This window comes from Talpa europaea (genome assembly GCF_964194135.1).
Source record: "Talpa europaea genome assembly, chromosome: 15".
Classification (NCBI taxonomy): domain Eukaryota; kingdom Metazoa; phylum Chordata; class Mammalia; order Eulipotyphla; family Talpidae; genus Talpa; species Talpa europaea.
The window spans coordinates 33,394,757-33,421,189 of record NC_140083.1 but is presented as its reverse complement, the minus strand read 5'-3'; the positions used below and the strand labels follow the sequence as shown (position 1 = coordinate 33,421,189).

The following is a 26,433-nucleotide window of genomic DNA, read 5'->3' as shown; positions in this document are numbered from 1 at the left end:
GGGGGTGAAAGGATTCACCAGAGACAGAGTGGGGAACAGAACAGGCAGACTGACTGAAATACACTGCCGAGGGGAGCAGCAGGGGAGACATGTCTGCTGCGCCATGTGGGTCACCTCCCTGGCTCACAAGACACATGGCAAATATTTCCATCCCTGTGAAAACTTCCAAATTCAGGCGGAAGAACTGATCCTTCCTCTGTGTTACTATAGGGTTTCATAGTTATTTGTGTGTCTTTTCTATACCACTGGGTGATACTTTTCAAAACTGCCGGTGTGGAATCACAGTGCTAAAACGAAAAAGAAAAAGAAATTTCCCTGAGACTATATAACCAAAATCAGTGATGACTCAGGTTTGCAAACAAATTTACACCCCAAGGGTGAGCACTGAAAATGTCAAATATAAAATGGTCCAAGAACAAAAGTCTACTCAGGTGGCTGTGCAGCATCCAAAAAGAAATCCTCTCAAAATTTTCCCACAAAAAAAATTTTCAAAGGAAATGAATATTAAAAAAAAAAAAAATCACTAAATACCCAAGTTATCAAAAATGAGAACTACAACAGAAATCAAACCCACAAAAACTTCAGATACTGCAAATTAGCAGGGTTAAAACAAAACACCTAAGGCTTACATTTTTAAAGAAATAAAGATAAATCTGAGGAAATCAAGCAGGGAAGAGAAAACTGAAGAAATCTGAAAGCAAACTGAAATATTAAAATTAAATATTAAGATTAAAAACTGGGGCCTCCCTGGTGGCACAAGGGATTAAGATGCAGCACTATGAAGCTATCCTCAGCCTCGGCAGCATGAGTGTGATCCAGGCCAGGGAGCTAACCCACATGGCAGAGCACACCTTTCCTGTCTCGCCAGCTGCTCCCCTCAGCAGTGAATTTCAGTCAATCCATCTGTTCTGCTCCCCACTCAGTCTCTGGCCTGCACCCCAGCTCTTGTATGCATACATAAATCTTAAAAAAAAAAATTAAAAACTAATTGAAACATGAAACTCAATAGGCCATCTTATGCACATAGGCACAGTTAGGAGAGAATCAGATAATTCAAAGTTATATTGGAAGAAATTTTCCAGAATATCGCACAAGTCTGTAAGAAGATGGGAACTTAAGAGAAATGGAAAACAAAATGAGATGATTTAACATAGCATACATCTATGTAGAATTGCAGAGATAATAGTAATTTTTCATAATCAATGAAAATAAACTCTATAAATACCAAACTCAACAAATAGAAATCTATAATCAACAAATTATAAACTACAGATCATCAAAGCCACAGACAGGCTCTCTAAGGCAACTAGAGAAACCCAGATTACCTTCAAATTCGAAACAAACCCAACAGCTGACTTTCCAAAATCAATAATGGAAGCTAGAAACATCTATATTATGTTGAACACTAACCAATCTAGAATTCTAAACCTAAGAAAATTATCTTTAAAAGATTTTAAAGTGAAGTAAGTTTTCATCCAGCACACACACTAAATTCTTAAAAATGTATTTTAAACGTAAAGGTACCAAGTGATTCTAGACATTGAACAGTAAATCAAGAAGTGGCTTACTGCTCTATGTCCTATGTTTAAGTGTTAAATACACGAGCAAATTTTGATCCCTGTAGATCAGGAAGAGGTTAAAGAACTTCACTAACTTTAAACACTGGTAAGAATTCATGTTATAGTTCCTAGAGGAACCAATCAGACAAGAAACCTCATATCTAACTTCCAAATTAGTAAAAGAGAAAAAAAAAAAAAAAAGAGGCAAGAAAAAACAAAAGGAAATAAATCCAACTATAGTAATCATGAAAAAATCTGAATGGATTATGTGTTTTAGTTAAAAGACAAAGATTGCCAGTCTAAATTACAAATTAAATGGCAGCAGTATACTATATAAAGTGACACTTGAGACCTGAGGTGACAGCAAGATTAAAGGATAGAAAACTATATACAAGAGAAAGATGGACTAGCTATTAGTATGAGATAACATAAAGCCTAATATGACAAAAAAGATTACTAGCAACAATGATCACTACACACTAATAAGTCAATTCCCCCGCCTCAAAGTAATTACAGTAAAAACTGAAAACCAGGGTGGGAGAGGGATCAAAACAAGGGTGGGAAAAGCACAAGGGTCTATGATGATGGTACACGGGTGAATTGGTAGTGGGAATTCTATGGGGACTACACCTGAGAAAAGAAAGCAAATATTGTACAAAAATGAACAGTGATGTAAAACATATATATAAATTATATATAATAAAAAATTGAAAACCACGAATCTACCATCATAGTGGCAGATTTTAATAAGTTCTCAGTAACTGATAGAATGAGTAGATCAAAAATGAAGATGTGAACATAAAGTTTCATCTAACAATCAACACACTCCTTTCAAACACATACAGAATGGTTATAAAAATCAATCACACAACAGACAAAAAAGCAAGTCTCCACAAATATTTCAAAAGATTAGTATCATTCAAATCTCATTCTGACAACGTGACTGACTTAGAAATCATTAACAAAAAATACAGATAAAAACTACATGTTTGCAATATAATTTAAGCAGTTCCAAATAACCTAGTTTAAAAAAATGAAAATTGTAAACATTTAGAATTAAATGAAAAAAAAAATTACACATAACAAACAGATGCAGCTAAAGTAGAAACTCCATAGCCCAAAGTGATCATAAGAAAAGAAAGGTTAAAATCCGATGAGTTTTAAAAAATACTAACTTACTTCTGGGAAAATTTTTAAAAAGGGAGGGAAGGAGATACAACTTATAAATGCTACAGATAAATGATTATGAATAACTTTTTATAAACTTTGCAACTTATAGGAAATGAACACTCTGACTAGAAAAATTGCTTACCTAAAGTGTCTTAACGAGAAATAGAAAAATGAACACCAGTAACTTAAAATCATCCGAGAAAAAAACTCCACCCATGCACAATTTTACTAGTAAGATCAACGAAATATCCCAGGAACGATTCTAATCCTAAACTATTTTAGAGAATAAAGAGGAAACCACCCCAAAAATGATCTGAATATTGTTTAACCTTATACTGAAAACTGGCAAGGAAAAATTTTAGGCTATCAACCCAAATGAAAAAATTCTAAGGACAACATTAGCAAACCTTTATTTATAACTGCTCAAACTTGGAGGAACACAAAGAACCCTCACCTGGGAAATGGGTGGTTACCAAGTGGCCCAAGGGTTGAGGAAGGGAAGGACTGACACAAAAGCATGGAGGAATCATTGTGAGTTGATGGAACTGTTGTGTATATTAATTGTGGTAGCTGATTATGGCTACCCAACTACCTGCATTTGTCAAAACTCAAAACACTATACACTTATAAGGTAAATTTTACTGTATATAAATTATACCTTCATAAAAGAAAACATCAACAAATCCCTGGTGTATAAAAATGATATATCATGAATCATCTGGTTTTATCCCAAATAAATATTGTAGCTTAACACTACTAAATCAATTAATATCATCCATTACACTAAAATGAGACAAATTAGATTCTCTTTTTAGTAATTGAGTAATAGATTTCGGGGTCCTCCCCCGGTGGCGTAGCGGGTTGTGTGCAGCAGCGTTGTGAAGCTGTCCGCAGCCTCTGCAGTGAGGCGTGGCAGACCTCTCCTCTAGCGCCTGCAGCTCCCCTCAGCAGTGTACTTCCGTTGTCTGCCAGTTCTGCTCCCCACTCTGTCTCTGGTGAACCCTTTCAAGCCCTGCATCTCTGGCCCCTAGCTCTTGTATGCATAAATAAATAAATCTTAAAAAAAAAGAAAGAAAGAAAACAGATTTCACAAACTTTAACATCTGAAACTCTCATGCTGAAAATCTCAAACTAGGAATTGGGGTTGGGGGAGGGGAGAACAAACTTCATTTACCAAATAAAAGTTATGTACAAAAAACTTTAACATCATGTTTGAAGGCAAATGTCAAAAGCATTCCCCTTAAGTTAGATAACAAGGACACCTTATGGTAAACATTTTAAGTCCTTATCAGGCAAAAAGAAAAAAAAAATTAGGATACAAAAAACTTATCTATATCTAATAATACATAAAGAGTGCACTAAGGATTTACAGATAAATTATTAAAATCATTTCAATTAAGTACACTACCAAACAACTAGTTACCTCTTTAGGAAAAGAATTTTATTACTAACTGAAATCTTTAATTCCCTTACCTTGTCTAGATTCAGTAGTATCAGATGATTTCAGGGAAAGCTGTTTTGTTCCATCTTTAACTTTTTTCAATCGGTTCTTATCTCCTGGTAAAGTCAACTTTTGCCTGAGGGGTTTTAATTCAAATGCCTGAAAAGTTTTGATCTGGGTTTTCTCCTCAGGAGCTACTTCTTTACTTGAGTCCTTTGTAATACTGACTTCAGTGCTTGTTTGGTCCTCAAAGTTCAATGTTTTAGAATCTTCCTGAACATTTTCTTCTTTGCTACTCAAAGCTAGTTTCTCATCCTTATTGATGCACTCTAGTTCCAACTGTATTTGCTTGTACTTCAAAAGTAAATCTTCAAAAGTTTCTTCCCCACCATTTTCACTCTTTGAAGAATAATTTTGTTTTCTTGACGGAGATCTTCCAAAACTTTTGGCTGAACAGCATATTAAGGAAACCAGTTGCCAAAAAATTTCCAGTTAATTTAACAAAAATACATTATTATAGATGAATTGTCTCCCTTTCTAATTTGTTTTCCAATAAAGATGAACTGATATTTTTAAATGACTAAATTTCCTTTAATACACACATTGCTAATGCTCACTTTCATAATGCACCCATATCTCAAATTTAACATGTATCCAAATAAATAGACCACTCACAAAATCACTGTGTCTGTAATTACCCCACAATATCCACGGGCATTCCCCCAAGGTAAGTTCATAGCATTCTTCCTTCTGTAGGTATCAGAAAAGCCCATAGCAAGCTGGATGTTAAACATTCTTTTCTGAAGGAAGAGGGCAGAAACTGAACTGTTTGTCACCAATGTGCCTAATGTACATTTCAGAAATGGAAAATATTTTTAGTAAGTTTCTTCTCATGTCTCTCTTTTTTTTTTTTTGGTGGGACCCTCGCCAGCGGCCGGGGAACCAACCAGCACCGCAGAGGCTGCGGGCAGCCTCGCAGCCCAGCGCTCAACAGCTGCACCACCAGGAGAGGCCCTCTTATTTTTTTTTTTTAAATTAAAAACTAAAACTGCCAACAGGGCCTCCCCGGTGGCGCAGCGGTTGAGCGCTGGGTTGCGAAGCTGCCCGCGGCCTCTGCGGCGCCGGTTCGATCCCCGGCTGCTCCCCGGCCACCGGCGGAGGATCCCACATGGTGCGCAGACCTCTCCTGCCACCCGCTGCTCCCCTCAGCAGTGTACTTCAGTCCTTCTGCCTGCTCTGCTCCCCACTCTGGCTCTGGTGAATTCTCTCACCCTCCCGCGCTTCTGACTGTACCCAGTGCATGTATAAACAAAACAAACAAACAAATATAATAAATAAATAAATAAAAGCATGCCTCTATAAAAAAAAATAATAATAAAACTGCCAACAATTAACACTAATTTTTGAAGACACATTTTCTTAAAAACCTAATACATAACAATCCTAGAGTTCATCAAGTATACTAACATTCAACATGACAACTAAACAATTAAGGCAGTTAGAAAATTTAGAAAGAGAAAACCTTTAGATAGTACTCAAAATATATGTCCTAAACTAATTTTCTCCTAAAGATTATCTAAACCAACTGATTTTATTTTCTTCTGTAACATAGTGATATATAGAACATAGCTTCTTCTTTAGACGTGCCTACAAAGTTACAAACTATAATTTCTAGTCAAAATAATTCCAGCCAAGAAATTATGACAAGTATCTTATGTAGTTTTCATACAATTAATCATTTAAAGATCATTTTGAATTAGCGAGGATCTAACAGTAGTTCCCTAAAATATGGTTTTTCTCTTTTTAATAACTTTTAGGAGAAATAACCTGCAAACACTTTTAAACTTCTTTAATGACCCATTCAAGAATAGGAATCACCACCAAATATTTTAGAAATTAAAAGGACATACAACTGAAAATCTTAACACTTCTATAGCAAAACTGTTCCAGTAAATCTGTGACTCTTAATTTCTTCAGAGTCAAGTTTTTTGAAAGAATATTAGTGTTTATTTACCCATCCTCCTCTTTACACAACCAGAATCTGGCTTCTGCTGGTTGAATTTGTGTACTATATTTTCAAAACTTAGTTTACCCGATCTCTCTACAGCACTGAATACTGTAAGCCACTGCTCTCTTGGATTCCCTAAGTCCACTCTTTCTGTGTTTCCCTACCTCCGTTTTTCCTTACATATTCCAGAGTCCTTTCTTTCCAAATCCTGCAGTAATGATGCTCTCCAGTGAGCTCCACTTCACCTCTTTCTCTTCATTTTGAGCACTCTAGTGTACTCGCCCACTTTTACATACTGCAAGAAAGAAGGCTGGCCTGGTGACAGGCTTTTAGAGTGCTATCTCCTACAAGCAACCAGGCATACAACTGCTAGACTAATCTTTCTAGAATATAAATCTGATCAGATCACTTTCCTTGTTTAAATCTTACTAAGAATAGAGTACAAAATCCTTAAAATGGCATACAGTGCCTTCATGATTTGATCTGTACTTCCTTTCGAATCTCACCTTTTTCCTATTCAACACAATCAATGCATAGCTTTGTGTTTTGATTTTGTCCTTCAAAATGACCCCAATTCAAATGTCACCTATGTGAAACCAGAGTTACTTGCTTCACACCCACTACTATGTACCCTTTGTACATAAATTCTGTCACTGTCTACATCTACGTTTCCACTTTTTAATAGCGCCATCTAAAGGCACAACCATAGTAATAATAGTTATTAAAAAAAAAAAACCTGAAGACCTTGGAAATATTTGTAAATGGAAAAGATGCAGTACACCAACAAAAGAATAAAAGATCAAAAAATGCAATTATGACTACTAATTTCTTTCCAGGCTAATGAGAGCTACCTCTGTCTATACAGAAGAGTCAGGATGAAACCAACACTACAAGATTTAATTTTAAGCTAGTTGGATTCAATTTCTAACTGCAACCTGGTTTTAAAAAAAGAACTATTTCACCTTTACAACTACAAGTGAAAATGGAAAGTCTTTTTAGTGATGAAAAATGCTGACCGAATTATGTTTGCTCAAATAAAATGTGAAAGTTTGTTACATCAGTAGTCATCCAAAGGAAACATACATTAAGAAGACAGATTAGCCAACTTTCTATCAGTAAGAAAATTTAAAAATGAATGAGAATGAAAAAAGGAACTACAAGAAAATCTGCTTTATTCTATTTCTTTAAAGGTGCATCTAATGTACCTTTATTACAGAGAAAGAAGTTTTAAGAAACTTACTTCACTTGAAAACTATGGAAAATGAGCCATAGAACCAGTTATTCTTTTTTATGCAATATTTATAAAATGTCATTATTATAATCACGTAGTGGAAACATCAATTAAACTAACTACAATCTTGATACTAAAGGAATCTGAGTTAATAAAATGTATTACAAATTGTGTCTATTCACATTACACAAAAGTGGCTGGGAACTTGTTTTCCTTCATAAATTCTTATAAAGAACACCACCTCAAGGATGGATTAATAATACTTGACGAGGAAAACAATGAGCAGAGGATCCTTTTCTTAAATGCCGCATCTGTGAAAAGAAAAAGACAGCTCATTTCTGATAAGTTATTACAGAAATTAGAATGAATGTCTTCCTGTACGTGCTTCACAACATCATATGCCTATTTATTAATAAAAACATAAAAGCTTAACAAGAAAATTAGAGGGCAGAAGGCAAAGTGGTACTGAATGACTAAACAGAAAGGAAAAGATAGGAGGTAGGCAAACCAACTCATCACCCCCTTGTCTAATATAAAATAAAGAAAAAACTTTCAGTTTTCATACTACTTTTTACATACCTTAGTTTGAACTTTTTACATTAAAGTGTAACTCTGTCTCAGCCACACAAATTACAAGTTTCATCTTTGTATTCTTAAAAAATACAAGTAAATGCTTAAATAGCCTTTCCATTTTTAAATTCAGAATTGACAACTATTAAGTCCCTGGTTTTTAAAAAAAAAAAAAAAAAAACTTGGATAGAGATTTTCTAACTCTATTAAGAGTATCTACCCTCTGTCTTTTTTTATTATTCTAGCTCCCAAAACGTTGTATTCGAAGGGAGAAGATGACCCTTGCACAGACACAAGTGGGCATAAAGAGGCCTGTCTTTTTAAAAGTTGTATACCTACATAATTTTCTCTGAAACAATCCCACAATGCTCCTAACCCAACTCTGAGCGCAGAAGTAATTTCCTTCAGGGCAATAGCACCAGAAGTCACTACTTCTTATCTAAACCTACATTCCTTTCCCCTTTATATCCCAGCTTCTGGGAAAAACCATTTGGCTCTGAATATTCTACAGAAGTAATGTTGAGTGTCTTCCAAACAAATATCATCATAGATAAATGTCATACACAATGAACACGTTAAGAAATCACTACACCATAGAAATTACAACCAGTAATACAAGTGCTTAGTAAACTACTTTTATAGCTACCATGGAATAAGTTAAGACCTTGTTCTATAAACCCATCATAAAATAGCACCCCTTCTGTTGTTCCACTCCTCAGTATAAATCCCGAGTAAACTCAGGAATGTTAAGGATAATTAAGAATAACGTTAGAGGTAGCAAAAACCAGACATTTTGCTAATTTTCTTCCCAGCCTTTCCATTATTTCCACCCTCACGCAAGTTGCCTATAGAAGAAAATCAAGACCTGGTTAAGTTTAGCTTTCTCTCTGTGGCCCACACTGGTCACCACTAAGTCACACCAAAAATTAACATAAGAAATAGAGCAATTAAGGAGGTAAAGTTTTCTTTTTAAAAGGAGGTAGGTACTTAAGCTCTACATTCCTCGGTGACAATACTTTGTCTTCCCCTCCCAAATTTTTAAAGGCACTAACGTGTAAGAATAAATCAAGAATGGTAAAAACAGATCCACAAAGGTAGGATGATGCAGAATGAAACTTCAAAATTTTCAATTTCACAGTGCAATATGATCTAAGCAACAGTATTCCCCAAAATGTCTGTATTTCCCTCTAACTATCTAACTGAACTTCACATAAAAACAAAGTTCCCGCAGCAGAAAAATTTAAAACAAACCAACAAACAAAAAAGCTAATGACAGTTGGCCTTCTACTGTACCACTATAAATCCGACCTTAAGCTCTCCTAGATTCCGACAGCTTGCCCCTCATCCGCAGCACGGTAGTGGTCGAAAGCACTGGCCCCCATTAATTTTAAGAAACACTAGATCGTGACACATGGAGGTTACCAAAGAAGAGCTTGCTTTCAGTGGGCTGACACTGACAAATGAGCGGCTCTGACGGCTCAGAAAAGTTGCTCATCTCAGACCCAGTAATGACGCCAGAGGGAACTTCAGCGAGCGACACACCCAGGGCAGACCGCCACGTTAAGGATACAACTCTTCCGAGGTGGAGAGGGCTCTCGCCAGTTCTGACTGCTGCCGAATCCGGATCCCGCTCCTCCCAGAGGAGGTCTGCCCCCCGGCTTGCCTCCTCGCTCCCCCACTCCTCGCCCCCGACTCCAGCGGCTCCCACCCCGGTAAGGCCTGCCTCGAAAGCGGAAACGGTCCAGGGCGATGTGGCTGCGTTCCCAGAAGGACGGCCGGGGGCTGCTCTCGGACAGGGAGCTCGACGGCATGCGCACGGAGGGCGGGTGAGACCGGAATGGCTCTTTGGGTCGGTAGCTGCTGTGTCCCCTGAGGTGGCCCCGCTCCGACGCATGCCGCGAGCGTGAGAAATTCCTCAGCTGCTGCTGAGACGAGGACGACGACGACGAGGAGCCACCGCCTCCGCCGGATCCACCGCCCCGGGCCGGGTGAGGAGGCCTTCGTCGCGGGTACGGTAACAGCCCGCCGCCGCTGCTGCTGCTGCTCCGGCTCCGTATCTGACTGTTATTATCGTCATCACTGATCTCCCCGTCTTCCAGCTCCCCTTCTTCCTTGGGCGAGAGGCCGCTGGAGGCCGGAGCCGGAGTATCCGCGGTCGCCATCCCGGGAGCAGCGCCTTCCACACCACCTTAGCCCTCCGTCCGGGGATCCGCCCGACGAGCGCCTTCCTCCGCGGTTTCCTTCCTTCCTAACGGCCCCGGCCGGTGCGGTCTCGCCCCACTCGGACACCTAGCGCGGGCTTTGCTCCCCAACTTCCCCGCACCCCAGCTCTTTCTCGCCGGACCGTCGCAGCCCAATTCCCTGCCTTAGCGCCCCCTTGCTCCTCCGCGATCGGGGCTCTTCCGCCTCGCGAGAAAGGGGCACTTGAAGTGGCTGGCCCTGGACGTCACTTCCTGCGGCACGCAGGAAGCCAGGCGCCCAGTTCACGCGATAATCGTCCTGGCAGCGCGGTGCTCCATGGGATTTGTAGTTTTTCCAGCCTCGCGCGATTGGGCGGTCCCAGCCGATGGCCCGCAAGCATTCCAGACTCTGGATTGGGATATCTGGGTGCGCGGTGCCGTGGGCGGGCTTGCTTTTACTCTCCGCCGCGAGAGTTTTGTAGTAATCGGGGAAGGTGGAGGAACCGCCTCTTTTTGATTGCTACGTAGAAGAGAAACAGTAGTCTGGCTTCCTTTGGGGGGCGGGGAGGGGAGGGGGAGGGCTTTCCGCCATGTTGGTGAAGGCAATGAAGGCGACTGGAGCTCCAGGGCCGTCGGCTCTGCTGGCTCAAGTCCGCCATATTAATAAAGAGAAGGAAAGGTTGACATTGCTCCCTGGGCCCCCTCCCCCGCGGCCACCACCACCACCACCACCACCACCCAGACACAAGCACACCCCTTCTTTCACTCGGCTCCCACAATGAGCTCGGTAGCCCTTCCCCTGAGTTCCTTGCCCAGCCAGTGCCCGAAGGAAAAGTAGCAGCCAGCGCTTCAGAACTGGCTTAAGACTGCGCCGAATGAGGGGGAAAGGGAAATGCCGACCAATTGCGCCGCGGCGGGCTGTGCTACTACCTACAACAAGCACATTAACATCAGCTTCCACAGGTAATATGGGCAGGGATGGGGGTGGTGAGGGGAACGGGACCGCCTAGATTTGGGTAGCACTTGTCTGGAAGGAACCAAGGGGGTCTACTAATTCGAATGACTTGACTAGTTGGTAGTAAGAAAACATCATTTTTGCCCTTTGTGTTTCTCATACCGTCAGTTTTTCTCTCCCTTAGGGGAAGGTTTTTCTCCAGGAAATGCAAAATTTATAGGGTCATTACTCCTTAGAGGAAAAGTAACCAGAGGATACCTTAATTTTCAGTTCTTTTTCAGCTCTGTATTAGACCGGTCTAGACGTCGTAATGTTGTAGAGCAACCCCGATACAAAACGGGGTGCCTGACTGTGGGTCCTCACCCGCGCGTTTCCCCCTAACAGTAAGAGGGGCGAGAGCTTCCTGTTTAAATTTGCAATCATCTTAACAGTGAGCAGGATTCCCGTTAAAATTAGGTGATTCTCATTAGCTCAATTGACATGGAAACATCTAGATTTCTTGTAGGAGGAACTGAGTCGTCTTTGATAGCCACGGAGTTCAGTGCAAATGATAAGCTTTCTATTACCAGAACAGAATAATAAATAGAATCCAATTTTCTTTTTCCTTGTCTGCTGCAAGAGCAATCAAAATTCTTTATCAAATCAGAACTCTTGAAAGCACTTTGACCACTCCAATTAATGTTTACCTTCTCTGCAAGTGCCTACCATATGCCTGAAGGAAAGAAGCATTAAAAGTACAAACAGGGCCTCCCCGGTGGCGCAGCGGTTGAGCGCTGGGTTGCGAAGCTGCCTGCAGCCTCTGCAGCGCCGGTTCGATCCCCGGCTGCTCCCCGGCCACCTGAGGAGGGTTCCACATGGCGCGCAGACCTCTCCTGCCACCCGCTGCTCCCCTCAGCAGTGTACTTCGGTCCTTCTGCCTGCTCTGCTCCCTGCTCTGGCTCTGGTGAATTCTCTCACCCTCCCGCGCTTCTGACTGTACCCAGTGCATGTATAAACAAAACAAACAAATGAATAAATGAATAAATGAATAAAATAAATATAAAAAAAATAAAACAGCTAAATTTAAAAAAAAAGTACAAACAATTCTGATTTTATACTTAATAACTTAATACATCTTAGAATGTAGAAAACTATATCCTGACTTTTTCGCCACCTCATTGTGAACAAATATACCCCTTTATTAAAAACTACCACTTAAAATCTTTGTGATGTTTCTGTTTTTCAACTACCACATGCAAATGTAGTGCTGTAATTCATCTGTCAGAAACGTACAGGATTATTTGGTTGACATTGTGCGAGGGATCTGTAAAAGTTCTTACCCTTTTGGAGTTTTTAGAATAATGGGAAAGAAAGACAATAAATTACAGTAAAGTGCCCAGAAGAGAAAATATGACAGATTTAACAGCTTTGTAAAATCAAAGAACACTCAATAAAGGGTGATTAGATTCGATCCTATATAGTTCTACTTTGAGGATTTTTGTTTTATCCGAAGAGTAGTTGAGAAACTCTGAAGGATTTTAAAAGAATGGCATGATTGGATTTGCATATTAAACAGCTCTCCCTACAGTGTGGATAAGTGCAGTATTTAAAGTGTTAGTCGACCATCATCAAGAAGACAAATCTGATGATGGAAAAAGGAGTTTATTATAGAATGTTAATTTAACTCTAGCTTCTTTCGCAGGGAAATTCTGCTTCAGTGTCAACTGAACTTAATAGGGTATTAAGATACACTGTAGAGAAAAAGCAGTTAGGAACCTGTAGGAAAATCAGAGATCGTGCACCCAGTAGCTTAGACTAGAGTAGTGCTCCTAGTAGGGATGGAAAGAAACAGACATATTTGAGAAATGTCTCAAAGCTACTGTATTTGGTCATTCCATATAAAAGGTGAGGAGAGGAGGGACACAAGGCACCAATAATGAATAGTTGAGATGTATGGTAGTACATGCATACCTCCTTTCTGTATTTGACTAGTTGCCTATTAGGAAATTGACATTTTCACGTGCAAACCCAGATATTTGTCTTAAAATAACATAATAAAAATACATCCCTACTTCATAAATGCAAATAACATTTAACTTCTAGGACATTAGACTTATCCCCATTTACAAATTATGTTGGCTTTATAAACCTACTGTCTCCATTTTTCTTGTACTCAGCCCAATCCAGTATGTCTCCCCAATAATCCTCTGAAACTGCTCTTGCTGAGTTGTCACTCTTACATAGACTTTTTTTTCTTTTTTTTTTTAAATTGAGACGGGGTCTCGCTATGTTGCCCAGGCTGGAGTGCAGTGGCTATTCACAGGCGCGATCCCACTACTGATCAGCACGGGAGTTTTGACCTGCTCCGTTTCCGACCTGGGCCGGTTCACCCCTCCTTAGGCAACCTGGTGGTCCCCCGCTCCCGGGAGGTCACCATATTGATGCCGAACTTAGTGCGGACACCCGATCGGCATAGCGCACTGCAGCCCAGAACTCCTGGGCTCAAGCGATCCTCCAGCCTCAGCCTCCCGAGTAGCTGGGACTACAGGCGCGCGCCACCATGCCCGGCAATCTTACATAGACTTTTCATGGAATGTGATCATTTCTCCTTGAAATACTTTATACTTTTGAATTATCTGACACTAATACTGTGATTTTCATTTTACTTCCTTTTTAAAAAAAATTTTTTTTGTTTGTGTAGAAGAACTGGGGTGTAGGCCAGAGGTGGGGGGGCGGGGAGGAGGAGAGGGAAGGATTCACCAGACATAGTGGGAAGCAGAACAGACGGATCTACTGAAATACACTGCTAAGGGGAACGGGGCGAGACAGAAGAGGTGTACAGTACCAAATGTGGATGTGGCTGAGAATTGAACTCAGGGCGCAGTGGTGATAGCACTGAGACTTAACCCCTAGGCCACCAAAGAGGCCCCATTTTACTTCTTTGGCTTGTTTCCTTCAGTCTCCTCTGCCAGCCCCTCTCCTCATACCAAGACATAGGTTTTTTCACTCTTACCAAAATGATAGCAACTGCTCCTGTAGTCTAAGTTAACATCTACTTGCTTTTTAAATTTGGCCTTTTAACAACTTACTAATGACATTTGGATAAATCTCAAAATTATTCCTTAACTTAGAAAGTCCTCCAGTATTAGTTCATTGTGAAAAACCCTTCTCCACCCCCAAGATACTCAATACACTTCACTATACTACTCCCACCACAGCTAAATCCTACTTTCTTAAGGCCTCCCAATCAGATTAGTTCTTCCTGTTATGTGACCTTATACTTAACCTTTTATAACACCCATGATACTTGTAATTAATTTTAGAATAATAAATAGCATTTAGTATTACCATGTACTATGCACTGGGTTAAGCATTTACACACTTTGTCTCACTTAATCCTTAAGGCCACACTAGGTACCATTACTCTACTTCATAGATGATAAAACTGCAGCCTAAAAATGTTAATATATAACTTAACTAGAGTCACCCAGCTATTCTTTGAGAATCAATGCCCTGGCTTGACTGGAGATAATATCCTCAGTCACTTTCTTCTGCTGCATCAAATTATTCAGAACACCCTCAGCAAAGGTAGATATCAGGGCCTCCCTTGTAGTGCAGGGATTAAGTCTTAGCACTATCAATGCTGTGGCCTGAGTTCAATCCCTGGCCAGGAAGCTAACCCACATGGTGCAGCAGACCTCTCCTTTCTTACCTGCTGCTCCCCTCAGCAGTCTATTTCAATAAAATCGGCATGTTCTGCTCCCCACTCTGTCTCTCATGAATCCTCTAACCCTCCACGCTTCTGGCCTACACTCCAGTTCTTCTGTGCATAAATCTTTTCTTTTTCTTTTTTTTTCTTCAAAAAAAGGTAGAGGGCCTCCCTGGTGGCGCAGCGGTTGAGCGTTGGACTGCGAAGCTGCCCGCAGCCTCTGCAGCGCCAGTTCGATCCCTGGCCGCCAGGCAAGGGTCCCACATGGCGCACAGACCTCTCCTGCCGCCCGCTGCTCCCCTCAGCAGTGTATTTCGTCAGTCTCGCCTGTTTCGTTCCCTGCTCTGGCTCTGGTGAATTCTCTCACCCTCCCGCGCTTCTGACTGTACCCAGTGCTTGTATAAAATAAATAAATAAATCTTTAAAAAAAAAAAAGGTAGATATCATAAAAGTAGATAAGATTTCTTTACCAGTATGCCTTCAGTACCTAATATAGTGTTTAGAATGTAAGAGGCATTCAGCTATTTATTAAGGACTCAAGCAAATTAGTTGTTTAAAATACTGAGTGATTTCCAGAACACCTAATGTTTCTGAAATTTCGATTCAGATTACCACCATGTTAATTTTGTAATATTTACAGCATGATTTATTATAACTTAAATTCAGTGTATGGGCTACATCATCCACCCTGTGAAGATGCTGATAAAAATCCATCAACACATGAAAACATGACTAAGGATAATGATGAATAAAAACATCTAAAATTCAGTACATAAGTATTGGTTCTTATTATTCTAACACAGATAATCTAAAGATTATTTAGTAAGGCCAAATTAATCCCACTAGTGCATTCACTGATTTACTAAAAAAGTTCATTGAGTACTTAACAGGATAACATAGTGAAAACAGCTCCTATCCAGGAGAAATGAATAATCTAGTAGTACAGATGTAAAAGTAAGCAATTAGAATATAGTACTATATGATCGGTAACATTAACCTAGTCTGATCATGAAAAGCTTCCTTAAGAAGGTTGAATTTTTTTTGGGGGGGGGAGCAAATACTGTTTGAAAATGAACAATGATGTTAAAAAAAAAAAATTAAGGTATAAAGTCAGTTCGGGAAAAAAAAAAAAGAATATTGGATTCCCAAGCTGAGTTTTTAAAGAAAAAGTAGGTTTTGATTAAAATAGTGTTCAATTTGAGGGCACTAGTCTCTTAATTAGGGACCTAGTTTTAAAAAGAGCTTAAGAGGAAAGGTTGGAAATTAGTACCTGAAACACAGTCTTATATAGGTGATAATACAATGATACTGGATATTGAGATCCTAATAAGAAAAGATGTGCTTATAAACTAAAGCTTGATTTTTAGCTTAGGCCTCAGGAAACATTTCCAAACCATCAAATATATTGAAACAGGTATTTGAAATGAGAATATTATTAAGAGGTGAGAGGCAAATAGATACATTCCTTTTCAGAGGTTTCTAACGAAGTAGAAAAATAGAGTAACTATAGAGTTGTTAGAGGGAAAAGGATGTCCCAAAGCTATTTCCATATAGGCTTTGTGGACTCCACCCCCACCCCAGGTCAAAGCCAAAGACACTGGAACTCCAAATCCCATCACCACCAAAGGGAAGGTGGCTGGGACCTGAGGGTGGGGTTAAGCAGCCAGGTGGATAGAAAAGGCAGTTTCCTGGGGACCACCCTGTTACAGAGTGACATACAGATGCTAATGTCTTCAGAGAAAGGTGTTTTGGGTTAGGAGAACAGAAACAGGACAGCAGGCTGTTAACCAGTAAATCTGGGCTTTCATTGCTTTAAGCCCTGACTGCTGATAATTTGAGCAAAAAAAAGTAGTTTTGGGCCTCACTGGTGGCACAAGCGGTTAAGTCTCAGCACTATCAAGCTATAGGCAGCCACTGCAGCAGGATCCAGTCAGGGAGATAACCCACATGGCACAGCAGACCTCTCCTAGCTCACCCACTGCTCCCCTCAGCAGTGTATTTCAGTAGATCTGCCAGTTCTGCTTCCCACTCTCTCTGGTGAATTCTCTCACACATCCCCCCACCCTACCTCTGGCTAATCCCCAGTTCTTGTATGCATAAATAAAAGAAAATATTCGTCCAAAAACAGGAAAAGATATAGATTAGCAAATTGCTTATTCAAAGAAGAGAGGAAACTGAAACTTACAGTTAGAAAAAGTAGGAAGATTTAAAAAAAAATATAGCATTTTTGATGTGGCAAAAGCTGTTTTCTAGTGAGGCTTCAGATGGGGGCTTCTAAGTCATGTTTTCCTAACATTACTAGTTCTTTTTAAACACTAGTCAGTTCACAACTAATACTTGTAGTCAAACTAAAGAAGAATTCGACTCAAATTTATTACATGTTAATGTTGACTTTTACATTTCCAAGCCAGTCAACAGTTACCACTGGATTTTTTTCCCAATTTTTTAAATATTTTATTTATTAATTTTTGCAAAGAAGAACTGGGGTGCAGGGGAGGGGGCGGGAGTGGGGAGTAAGAGGTGCAGGGGAGGGGGACATGGGTGAAAGGATTCACCAGAGACAGAGTGGGGAGCAGAACAGGCAGATCTACTGAAATCCACTGCTGAGGAGAGCAGCAGGTAAGATGAGAGGTTTGCTGTGCCATATGTGGGTCAGCTCCCAGGCCAGGGATTGAACTCAGGTCATAGAGTTGATACCTCTGAGACTTAACCCCTAGGCCACCAGGTAGATCCCACCACTAGAATTTTTAAATAGGTCCCTGTATTGGGTATATACTGGCTGCTACATATATATATATATATATAAACTGTGTGTGTGTGTGTGTGTGTGTGTATATATACTGGCTGCTATTTATATGTATAAACATATATCTATGTTTTATGTTTGAAATAAGTATGAAAGTACAACATTCCTGCTGCTTTCTCAGTAGCATTTTACTTTTTGTAATAATTATGCTTTCTATATCACATAAGAATTTACTGTTTTAATATATGCAATTTAGCCATAGAGATGTAATACAGTGAATTATTACTTTATTTTTTTTTTAATAGAGGCATGTTTATTTATTTATTTATTTGTTTGCTTGTTTGTTTGTTTTGTTTATACATGCACTGGGTACAGTCAGAAGCGCGGGAGGGCGAGAGAATTCGCCAGAGCGGGGAGCAGAGCAGGCAGAAGGACCGAAGTACACTGCTGAGGGGAGCAGCGGGCGGCAGGAGAGGTCTGCGCGCCATGTGGGACCCTCCTCCGGTGGCCCGGGAGCAGCCGGGGATTGAACCGGCGCCGCAGAGGCGCGGGCAGCTTCACAACCCAGCGCTCCACCCCTGCGCCACCGGGGAGGCCCGTGAATTATTACTTTAAATATGCTGTATTCATATTACATAAGCAAATTTTTGAGTCCCTTTTGTTTACAAGATGTTGTGCTAAGTGTTAGAAATAGATGAAAGTCCTGTCTGTAGGAAACTTATAATCTACTTTTCATTTCACTGGAAACTTATTAAATTGGAAAAACTACAAAATAATGTGGTATAACAAAGGAATACAGAGAAAGGAATACCAAAATCTGCCTAGACTTTCCTTGATAAAATTTAATCTGTAAATATCTGATTTGGTTTTAAAATGTACATCAACAACATGTCAAACATTGTGACATTATCACCTAGATTAGTCTTCTTTATTTTTAGTGCCCAAACTGAGGACCAATTTGCAAAGAAAATATCTTTAAAACCCTGAAAAATAAAATCACATAAATTGGGGGGTGGGGGGGGGTGTAAGTATGAGTTAGTGTCTCTTTCAGTGTCTGGATACTGGAAATTTTAAAAAAAAATTTGTAAATGTAAGACTCTTCAAGTATCATCTTTTAAAATTTCTTTTAACCATTTAAGTGCAATCAGAAGTGTGATAGTTGGAATCTTAGTTTTTTGTTGTTTTTTTTTTTTTAAGGTTTCCTTTGGATCCTAAAAGAAGAAAAGAATGGGTTCGCCTGGTTAGGCGCAAAAATTTTGTGCCAGGAAAACACACTTTTCTTTGTTCAAAGCACTTTGAAGCCTCCTGTTTTGACCTAACCGGACAAACTAGACGACTTAAAATGGATGCTGTTCCAACTATTTTTGATTTTTGTACTCATATAAAGTCTATGGTAGGTAACATTATTTTTCTATTACCCACTTTTACCATTATTGGAATCCATTCCTTTTTTACTTATAAAATGAAGCAATTCAGAATACATTGAAATTCATATTTAATGAAATGCCTTAAGAAAGTTGCAGAACTTCTACTTACACAATAAAGGTGCAAGCTAGAATTAGAGCTTAGGCTATTTGACACCAATATTCTTTCCCCAATCCAAACTTTTTACTATATTGGAATTTTTTGCTACTGCCAGTTATTATCAGCAAATTAACCATTGGTAAAAATTGAGAAATCATAAATAATGAAACCGCCAGCATCACTCAGCACTTAGCAGTGCTCTAAAGCAGTTCTTTAAGAGCTGCATACCCAGAGAATACCAGGGTTACACCAAAGAATATAAGTCCATGGAGAAGCATAACAAAAAAATTCATAGAGCCCAGATGTGTAGGATTTGGAACTCAAAAGAGGGTTTTTGAATATTGCAATAGCACAGTAAGAAAAAAAGCCAATGAGCTGAGGAGTGGAAAATAATAAAATGTTAGCAAGCTTTAGGTAAAAGGAAGGAAAGAGTTAAGGTTGGTGAGTGAACTCAAACAATATTTTATCTAGTTAAGGAATAACTTAGAAAAAGCCAAGAAAGGCAGGCTCATTGAAAGATTAGAAAGGATATAATGAACAAAAATAGAGTTTGGTCTTTAAAAGGAAGACATATCTTTTCATCTGAGAGAGGGGAAAACACTGCTATTCTTGAATTATTTGTGACCATTAAATTTGTAAATGTACAGGAATTAACTGAACAGGAGAAGAGGTTGTGATGAACTAATTATTACAGATAGTAGAAAAGCTCCAAGAGGGCAACTGTGTCTTTCACTTCTGAATCCTCTGTACCACTATAGTACACACAAATCTGTAGTACACACTCATATATATATTAGAGTTGAAATATACAACATTTTAATCATTTATTCATTCAACAAATATTTACCAAATATTATATAAGAATCTAAGTTAGATGCTGGGAATATAAAGATCAAAAAGATTCCCTGCTGGGCCTCCCTGGTGGCGCAAGGGATTAAGATGCAACCTGTGAAACTATCTGCAGCCCCTGCAGCATGAGTTTGCTCCCCAGGCAGGGAGATGACCCACACAGTGCAGCAGACCTCTCCTGACTAGCCTGCTGCTCCCCTCTGCAGTGTATTTCAGTCAGTCTGCCTGTTCTGCTCTGCACTCTGTCTCTGGTGGATCCTCTCACCCCACCACAACTCTGGCATGTACCCCAGATCTTGTGTGCATAAATAAATAAATCTTTTAAAAAAAAAGATTCCCTGCCACTTCCTTCAGGCAAAGGGACTACCAATTACAGGTTTCATGAGGACAGGAGTCATATTTGTCTTATTTATGTGTATAGAAATGAATTCCCCTGCGTTTCAAAAAGACATAAAAGTAGAGGTTATAATGGTGACTAAGTGGTTTAGTATTGCTGTAGTAGAAATCAAGATGGTAAATAGTAGAGTGGGGTAAGACCCTAAATGGTTCAGTGGCCATGAAAAGATTTATTTTCTCTTGATATTGGATAGACAAAGAGGAATTAAACCAGTTAGAAAAATTATTCTGGTGGTAGAACATGGGTCCATGAGATCAAAATGAGGTGGAGGGCAATAAAAAAAGTTATTAACATATTCTATGGACCTGATATGGATATTAGCATTAAGAATAATGGAGAGGCCCTCCCTGGTGGCGCAGCGGTTGAACACTGGTCTGCAAAGCAGCCCCCAGCCTCTGCAGCGCCGGTTCGATCCCCGGCCGCTGGCGAGGGTCCCACATGACGCGACAGACCTCTCCTGCCGCACCCGCTGCTCCCCTCAGCAGTGTACTTCGTCAGTCTGCCTGTTCCCCGCTCTTGCTCTGGTGAATTCTCTCACCCTCCTGTGCTTCTGACTGTACCCAGTGCTTGTATAAATAAATAAATCTTTTGGAAAAAAAAAAAAGAATAATGGAGAGAAGATTGATGATAGAGATACTTAGGAATTAGAACAAATAGAACTTGGTAATTAGTTGAATGAAAGAGATAAAGGGAAAAAGTGTCCACGGGTTTCCTGTATGGAGTGAGAAGAGAAGTTCCCAGCCAGATTTTTAAATCCTTGAATGAAAGATAAAACTGAACAAGAAATTCCTAAATAAGAAAATCTATTCAGGAGCTTGATGTTTGGGAATATGTTTTTATTAAGTGGGATACTAGGGCCTCAAATATTTTCAAGTTGAGGGAATAATAATTACCTAAAAAAAGAGCAAATCAGGGCCTCCCCTGGTGGTGCAGGCAGTTGAACGCAGTGCTGTGAAGCTGTCCACAGCCTCTGCAGCACTGGTTTGATCCCCGCCAGCCGGCGAGGGTCCCACGTGGCGCGGCAGACCTCTCCTGTCTCGCCTACTACTCCCCTCAACGGTATATTTCGTCAGTCTGCCTGTTCTGTTCCCCGCTCTGTCTCTGGTGAATCCTCTCACCCTCCCGCGCATCTGGCCTGTACCCTGGTTCTTGTATAAATAAATAAATAAATCTTAAAAAAAAAAAAAGAGCAAATCAGTACTACAAGTAAACAAAATGTCTAAATACATTCTGTCTTGGCCTTATCAAGAAAATTGCAAAGGATTTTTAAAATCTCCATAGATCCATAGTAATTGGGAAGAGACCTAGGATGTCCATTGTCTATTTCCACACCAAAGTTTGTAACTGGAGAGAGAAGACAAAAAAGAAAACAGCTAGCTGGAGTTAATTCAACTAGTTGAAAAACATGAATCCATAATTGCATGAAATGGACTGCTGATATTTCCTAATAATCTCTTTAAATTGGCTTTTAAAAGAGCAGTTTAATATAGTTATTAAAAACTCAACAATTTATTTATTTGTGATATTCCATAATTTATGTTCAATCCTCTAATTTTATTTGGCTCAGAAACTCAAGTCAAGGAATCTTTTGAAGAAAAACAACAGTTGTACTCCAGCCGGACCATCTAATTTAAAATCAAACATTAATAGTCAGCAAGTACTACTTGAACATAGTTATGCCTTTAGGAATCCTATGGAGGCAAAAAAGAGGATAATTAAACTGGAAAAAGAAATAGCAAGCTTAAGAAGGAAAATGAAAAGTTGCCTACAAAAAGAACGCAGAGCAACTCGAAGATGGATCAAAGCCACCTGCTTGGTGAAGAATCTAGAAGCAAATAACATATTACGTAAGGGCACATCAGAGCACATTTTACCAACTGCCTTAAGCAATCTTCCTTTGGAAGATTTCAAGATTCTTGAGCAAGATCAACAGGATAAAATTTTACCAATTCTCTAAATCTAAAGCAGCCAAGTGTACATTTCAGTTAAGATTGGCCTGCGTAGAACTTGATGCCTATCCTTCATTTTATTCAAAGATAAAGACATTTAAAGAAACTATGCCAAAATTGGGTATTTAATAAAGTTCTGCTTGAAGCAACATTGTTACTATATAATTTATGAAGACTGGATTGCAAAATAAAATGGAAATTTTTTATGAAACTTTTTTTTTTTGAAGAAGTGCCTTATATGAAAATTACGTGCTTAAAATTTTTGCTAGGAAACTGTATGCTTGCAAGGTATTTTGTGTTTTTGTCTTTTTAAATTTTTATGACACATAGATTTTTATTTCTATGTGTTTAATTTATATTAGAAGAAAGTTTTCTGTACCAAAGTTGGAATTTTACATTCTAAAAAAGATGTAGGAGTTAACCAACATTAAATATGATGTTAAAACTACTGGGTTTTGTATTTATTAAATTATTGTTGGCAATATGATTTAGAATAATTATGGAAAACGGAAACATAGCTGTTTTTATTTGAATTTTCTGTTATCTTTTGCCAATAAAAATGAACTAATTTTGACCTCCCTCATAAGAACATTACTTTTAAGATAGATTGTAAAATATTTTGAAATTAATGATTTTGAATGTGAAATGCCCTGGAGTCATCCATACTAGATAGGGCCTCAAGTACCTCTGACAAATAAAAACTCAAAGATGATTATATGCACCCAAGATACTGTATTGTGAAATAGCATATTACTTCAGAGATTGGGATCCAGCTATTACCTTGATTAAACAAATGATTAATGTATGCAATTCTTTTTCTTGTAATAAAAATACTAACGTTCCTGTTTCAAAACTGATGCATTAATAAACAAACATGCTATAAAGTTCCATACCCTTTGCCCCTAGATGTGTTGATACAAGAACTCTTAAACTTCTCCCACCCATAAATCCACAATAGAACTTAATCATAGAAAGTTGTTACCATATTTTATCTTCACAACTTACAACTTAAATGGAAACAATTTATCTTATCTTACACGTAAGCATGCTTTTTATCTCCATTTTTAGTGAGATTCAAATAGAGCAACTGTGGGCCTCCCTGGTGAGTTCAATCCCCAGGGAGGGAGCTAACCCACAAGGCGCGGCAGACATCTCCTGACTTGCCCACTGTTCCCCTCAGCAATGTATTTCAGTCAATCTGCCTGTTCTGTTCCCTACTCTGTCTTTGGTGAATCCTCCCGTTCCCCATATCTCTGGCTTGTACCCGTTCTTACATGCATAAATAAATAAATCTTTTTTAAAAATACATTAATAAATTTGTTACTAATGCTATCTTTATTAAAAGGAAAGTATAAATAATATATGAAATCTAAGCCATGATGTTTTGTAAAAAGTTATCAAATCCTACTCTAACAGATTATAAAAAATAACTCAGAGTCTGAAAGTTAACAAAACACTATGGCACCCATTCGTTCTCTTGTTCTTTATAAATATTCTCTGTATTAGGTGTTTTAGCTCTAATTTACAGATGGGGAAATCCCTGTTAATGTAATTTATTTATTCAGACATTCATACTACTAGTCAAAGGGCACTAGAAATGCCAGTAACCTGTAAAGTTTTAGACTGATACAGATTTCAGCCTCCAAATCCTCTTCTCTGCCCTCCAAATTATAACCTCCTGTTAAACACATAAATCATGTTATTAAATAGGACAAGTCATATGCCGCAAATGAAATATCTTAGAGATAGTCTATGAGATCATTGTTGAACTTTTCCAATAGAATTTAGGATGTTGATACTTTATCTCATCTCTCAATGCTGCAATACTGGTAAATTTTAATTTTGGTATAAAATATAGTTGAATATAGTTCATCTTTATGCTAGTGTATGGGATTTTTAGCATTTAAACAATTGGAAACTTTCTAAAATAGTGATTTTACCATGTATATTAAACAATTGCATATTGTAGTCAGAAATTGTATTATGTTGTTATTAAAATTTTTTTCTAAGGAAATTCCTGTTATGCCAGTTATTTTCCCAAAATGTAAATAAGAATATTTCTTAATCTTAAATTTGATCAGAAGTATGGGGAAGGGGAGAGAGTTATAGAGATTGGAGTAGAGTTGCTTACCTACAAGGAATGTAGTCCTGGAAATGTTCAACCAGAAATTCTCTGTTGGTAGAAAATGGCTTTTAAAGTGAATTAAAAGCCTTAAGGAAAAAGTTTCTTTTTAAAACTTAAAAATTTTAACTGTCAATATCTATAAAAATTATGGGTCTATAAAATCATGTTTAAGGAAATATATTTTAAATACATTAATCCCCCCAGATTATTTCAGCCTAAACTGAAGTAACTTGTTTTATGGAGAACAGCATCAATAATTAACCCACTGATTAATATGCATTTTTTTGGCCATAATCATGAGAAAATCATGTCTGACATCCACGATACCCTGGCACAGCTTGACTTAAGTGTTGTTGGCAGAGGTCTGATACAGCTGTGGTTTCCTGTTGGACCAAAAAAATCTCACAGAACACCCAGTGACTATAATGAAATGGGGGAGGGAGGGTAGCAAGACCAGTTCAAAACTTTATCTATGCAGACAAAAACAAAGTCACTATGAAATCACAATAATAATAGCTTTTAATAAAAATCAGCCCAATTGTGGGATATCACTGCTATTGGCCAGTCAATTTTTTGAGGTAATTTAACTGTTTAAGAAACTGAGCCCAAAATACATTGGGCACATAATGAATTTCTGCAAGACTTCACAAGCTTGTAAACTAGTTAAGAGAATGTGACTACTATTTAGCCCTACCTCACAGATTTGGTTCGCAGCTAACTAGTTAATTAGATGGCTCACCAAAGAAAAAGGTGTAAATTGTCTAAGCATGCTTTTGCATTTTAAAATAGTGAGTTTTTAAAAAGTAATTTCTTGGGCCTCTATGGTGGCGCAATGGTTGAGCGCCACACTGTGAAGCTGTCCACAGCCTCTGCAGAGCGGGTTCGATCCGGGCCGGCCTGCAAGAATCCCACATGGCATGGCAGACCTCTCTTGTCTCGCTTGCTGCTCCCCTCAGCAATGTATTTTATCGGTCTGCCTGTTCTGTTTCTGGCTCTGTCTCTGGTGAATCCTCTCACCCTCCCAAGTATCTGGTCTGTACCCCCGATCTTGCATAAATAAATATTTTTTTAAAAAATTTTAAAAAAGGTAATTTCTCTTAATGATTTAAAAACACATTCGGGTACTATGCCTGAAGCTTTCTTCCTCTTTTTACAACGTTAGTAATTAACTGAAGAAATTCAGAAATATAATGTAATAGTCAATTAGTTACTGTTAACCCAGGTAAACAAAAGTTAATTTCAATTAAGATGTGAAATCGGCCACAAGACTTGGATTTTTAATGGTCATTTTTAACAAGACGTTCTGCTTTTTAAATGAACTGGTTGAATGCACATTCACACTTTACATCTGAGCAGTGTGGACACAGATGTTTCTATAATGCAAGGGGTGTCATGACAATGACTATTTGAGAGTCCAATAGCAGGTGCTATGTTTAATTTTATCTTTACGCCTCTAGCAATCAGTGGTGTCTAGCACATTATAGATAACTAAACAGTACTGTTGAAAATGATGTCCTAGGGCCTGCCTGGTGGCTCCGGGGTTAAAGACAGCACTTTTAAGCTATCAACAGCCTCTGCAGCACGAGTTCAATCCCTGGCTGGTCCGGGAGCAACCCACATGGCGCAGCAGACCTCTCCTGTCTTGTCTGCTGCTCCCCTCAGCAGTGTATTTCAGTATAAGATCTGCCTGTTCTGATCCCCACTTACACACACACACACACCCCCAACCACCTCTGGCTTACACCCCAGTTCTTGTATGCATAAATAAATCTTAAAAAAAAAGAAAAAATGTCCTGGCTCTCCCTGGTGGCGCAGGGCTTAAGACGCAACCTATGAAGCTATCCATATCCACTGCAGCACAAGTTTGATCCCCGGCCAGGGAGCTACCCACATGGCGCAGCAGACCTCTACTGACTTGCCCGCTGCTCCCTTCTGCAGTGTGTTTCACTCATTCTGCCTGCTCTGTTCCCCACTCTGTCTCTGGTGAATCATCTCACCTCGCCCCACCTCTGGCCTGCACCCCAGTTCTTATATGCATAAA

The 26,433-nt window shown here is 39.0% G+C and overlaps 2 protein-coding genes across 2 annotated transcripts in view; one reads left to right on the top strand and one right to left on the bottom strand.

Annotated features, from left to right (window-relative positions):
• The window catches only part of ZFC3H1 (zinc finger C3H1-type containing), a gene marked incomplete at both ends in the record, with an annotated part of 46,630 nt that extends 36,489 nt beyond the window's left edge, over positions 1 to 10,141 (bottom strand). Inside the window, 2 exons of the mRNA XM_084255473.1 lie at positions 4,203 to 4,619; positions 9,550 to 10,141. Coding sequence (XP_084111599.1) covers positions 4,203 to 4,619; positions 9,550 to 10,141 — 1,009 coding nt within the window. The remainder of the gene's footprint in view (positions 1 to 4,202; positions 4,620 to 9,549) is intronic.
• A 910-nt stretch (positions 10,142 to 11,051) lies between these two features.
• THAP2 (THAP domain containing 2) lies at positions 11,052 to 22,275 on the top strand (the record flags this gene model as incomplete). Its single annotated transcript, XM_084255103.1, has 3 exons — positions 11,052 to 11,122; positions 18,746 to 18,941; positions 21,886 to 22,275. 3 exons carry the CDS (start codon positions 11,052 to 11,054, stop codon positions 22,273 to 22,275), a joined length of 657 nt encoding a protein of 218 aa, XP_084111229.1.
• Between the last annotated feature and the right edge of the window lie 4,158 nt (positions 22,276 to 26,433).